A 3,712-nucleotide genomic window follows, 5' to 3' on the forward strand; every position below is an offset into this window, starting at 1 on the left:
TTTCAGTGAATTTCAACCATACTCATTGAAAAAAAACCTTTTTTACTTATATATATATATATATATATATATATATATATATATATATATATATATCACCTTATTTGCTACCTCATCCATGAAATTTCCTTTCCGTCTTGCATCTAATATTGCTGATTACGCTTAGAAATATGGAAGAAGATCTTGCGCGTGATTCTTAAAGAGAAAGAACCTTATTTATTTGGGTTTTTAATTTTTATATGTGCTTGCCTATTTTTGATAAATTTATGATTAATACCTAAAAATGGATAATTTGGGACTTATGTGTTTATATAAGATTCCCTAAAAAATACTACTCCGTTGTATATTAATTTCAAAGAGTTATAAAACAAATTCAATGAACCTAAGTTGGTTGGCTAAGAGGCACCAAGAAATTGAAATAAAAATGAAAAGATAAGAACTCAAGTAAAAGATGAACTCCAAACCGACAATTGTTTAGGACCTACAAAGGACGAACGAGATGCATATAACTTCACCATTATCAATCAAACTGTGTGAACATAACATGTTTTTCTTTTTGGGCAACGGCAAGTAGTATCAAAACCTTTTTATTTTTTATTTTCAAAATTTCCTTATTATTTTAAATATATTTAAAAAAAAAAAAAAAAAGTATTTTATGCATGTTCTCGCTGAAAAAAGAAAAGACAAAGTGGGGAGTGAATCGAGTGATCAGCATTAAATTTCGTGTACATCTATAAGGAGAAAGTAGCTCCAAGATTAGATACCAACTGTTGCATTGACGGCCGTGTCATCAAGTTTAATTTTTCCTCCTGCTTATATAAATAGCCCTCGTTTCTGCCTTGTCAGTTTGAAAGTGAAATATTTGTCGGAGAATTTTGTCTAGGGAAAAAAAATTGTACATATACAATATGTGCTCAAAATCTTCAGAAATAGCTGCTGATGATTTGAGTCATACATCAACAAGGAATTAACCATCAATTCAGAAAGATTTTCTGAGCTTTGAAAAAGTGTGTTCGACGAAATTGGAGTTCGGCTTCCCCATATATAGCTCAAAGTCGGTGATTTTGGATTCACTAGAAAAAGTCTAGTTTCAAAGAAAAGGTGGCCAAAAGGGTGTTGATATTTCATAGAAAATCAACTGGGGAATTTTTTAGTTTTTTCAGAATTCTTGGCTAGTTTGAAAATTGGGTAGAAATCAGTACATGTGTTTGTTAATAAAGGTGGCGAATCCAGGAGAATCCGGCGAGCATGACAGAATTCCATCAACGGGAGGTGATTCAGAAAGTACAACTACTACCACAGAAGGAGGAATTCCGCAGCTATATGAACAATTACAATCACAATCACAATCATTTGAAGAAATGTTGCGGCAACAAATACAACAAGAAACAGAGTATTTGATGTCTTCATCTGCAACTCCTATGTTTTCAGGGTATAGTCAGACAAGGGAGATGTCGGCAATGGTAACGGCGTTAACGCATGTGGTATCAGGACGGAGAGAGGGAGAGTGGACTTACAGGCCGGATATTAGTGCCGGCGCTGTTACGACGTCGTTTGCTGGTGGTTCGAGTATTTATTCGGCGAGTTCGCCGTCGTCTTCAAGTTCAGGGTCATGGGCTGGACAGAAGAGAAGACGTGATCAAGAAGAAAGTGTTGCTGCAGAGCAAGTTCAAAGGGTTTATGGAGCTTTTGGTGAATTTAGAGGTGGAGAATCATCTTCCTCTGTTAAAACTGGTTTGTATTACTTCCCACTAATTTAACTTTTTTTTTTCTTCTTCTTTTTTGCTTCATTTCAAGATATGAAGAGCTCAATTCAATTTATGTTCTTCTTTTCTCACTTCAGTTTGTTGTTTTCTGTTTTTTTTTCAAAAACTACTTCTGTTTGCTTTTTTCCTCTGATTTTCTTAATCTAGTTCATTTGTAATATTGCATATTCTTGGAAGTTGTGAACAGTGGATCACTTAAATGTTACATTAATTATTGTTTTGAGTTTCATATTCAATGTTTTATTTAAAAACAATTCTTATTCATTTTTTTTTTCGTGCTGTACTACTCAATTTTAATTCTTATCATATGATAATTATTTCTCCCAGAAGAAGCTTCAAGCATGGTAGCACCACCAACCACCACCAGCACTACCACCACAACCACCACGGCGGCGCAAACACCACCAGAACCAGCGGAAGGAGGAGGAGCTGAAGAAACAGGGGAAAGGAGGAGGAGATACAGAGGAGTAAGACAAAGGCCATGGGGAAAATGGGCAGCAGAAATAAGAGATCCACACAAAGCAGCTAGAGTTTGGTTAGGCACATTTGATACAGCTGAAGCTGCTGCTAGAGCTTATGATGAAGCTGCCCTTAGATTCAGAGGAAACAGAGCTAAACTCAATTTCCCCGAAAATGTCCGCATATTACCACAACAACAACAGCAACAACCTCAAGCCACAACAAGATCAGCCATTTCCAGCTCCTCCGCAGCTTCACAATTCCCATTAATGGCTGCAGCAACAACTCCATCACCATTTTTCCAAACTTATCAACCTCAGCAGCAGCAGCAGCCTTTTCAGAGTTCAGAAATGGTTAGAGATTATTGGGAATACTCACAGTTACTTCAAAATCCAGGAGAGTTTCATTTACAACAACAGCCTTCAGCCTTGTTAGAGCAAATGTTGTTTGCTTCTTCATCAATGGGTCTTTTGCAATCACACACATTCCCTTCTTATTCTTCATCTTCCTCATTAGCTACTTCCTCTGCAGCTTCTTCCCCTGCATATCCCCTGTTTTACTCTGCTCAACAATCACGTTTCTTTCAGCCCCCACAAAGTACTCATCAAAATCAAACTAGTAGCAGCAGCTCCAGTTTTCCTGCACCATTTTGGACTAGTTCAACCCACTACCCACCTTCTTCTAGTTAATTTTCATACTTCTTTGGATTTTAGTTTTTTCTTGTGTTTTAAAAAAATTAATTGGTATCCAATTTTTTTTGTTTTTTCTTTTGTTTGGATTTTAGTTTTTGATTTTCTTGTGTTTTGTAGTTAGCAGGTAGGGGAGATAGGAAATAGGCAAGGACTAATACTGGCAATTTTATTGTTGTCCTTATTTATACTAAGTACAGTACAAGAAGAATAGTACAAGAAAGAAGCATATCTAGGTTTCATATACCCCCACAAATTTGAATGTTGTTGTCATTTTTGATGATTTACCAAAGAAACTTGCAGAAACCATCTGTTGAGTGTTGAGTGCAGAAATTTGAATGTTGTTGTCAAGTTTGTTTGTTTTCTTCTTTCTGTTTTGCACGTTACCATCACATTCAAATCACTGTACAATTCTAATTGTGTTGATGATCTTTGCCTTATATGTGATTGTAATTTCTTTTTATTCCTTTATTTGGACCAATGCCTTCATCTTTTAGTGAATCCATTTAGTTGTCATGCCAAAGATCCAAAATGGTTGATTTTCTTTCTATTGTCAAAGTACAGGTTTTTCTTAAATAATAATTTCGGGATTCTCGTGTGTTGAAAGTATTATTCTTTTGGTGATTCGAATTTACGTCATAGATTATAGATAGGAGGTGCTCACCACTAGAATACCTTTTTTTGTCGACAAATTTTAGGTTAGGTTAAATTAATAGAGTAGCTAGTATGTTAGTCTTAATCCAAAAATAATTTTAAGAGTTTATCCATATTTTGGTGGAGGAAGAGTGTCGAAAGTGT

General features: G+C 35.4%; 1 protein-coding gene across 2 annotated transcripts; it reads left to right on the plus strand.

The window, feature by feature from the left end:
- Window positions 1-696: 696 nt before the first annotated feature.
- On the plus strand, window positions 697-3,265 carry LOC104100960 (ethylene-responsive transcription factor ABR1-like). Of its 2 annotated transcripts, none has more exons than XM_018772347.3 (2): window positions 697-1,734; window positions 2,097-3,265. In XM_018772347.3, the coding sequence occupies exons 1-2, from the start codon at window positions 1,203-1,205 to the stop codon at window positions 2,912-2,914; spliced, it is 1,350 nt and encodes a 449-aa protein (XP_018627863.1). In that variant the 5' UTR covers window positions 697-1,202; the 3' UTR covers window positions 2,915-3,265. The 2 variants fall into 2 exon arrangements, with proteins under 2 accessions (XP_018627863.1, XP_009606637.1); XM_009608342.4 differs by having other exon boundaries at window positions 704-1,734; window positions 2,094-3,265.
- Window positions 3,266-3,712: the final 447 nt, after the last annotated feature.

Source organism: Nicotiana tomentosiformis, chromosome 4 (genome assembly GCF_000390325.3).
Source record: "Nicotiana tomentosiformis chromosome 4, ASM39032v3, whole genome shotgun sequence".
NCBI classification, from domain to species: Eukaryota; Viridiplantae; Streptophyta; class Magnoliopsida; order Solanales; family Solanaceae; genus Nicotiana; species Nicotiana tomentosiformis.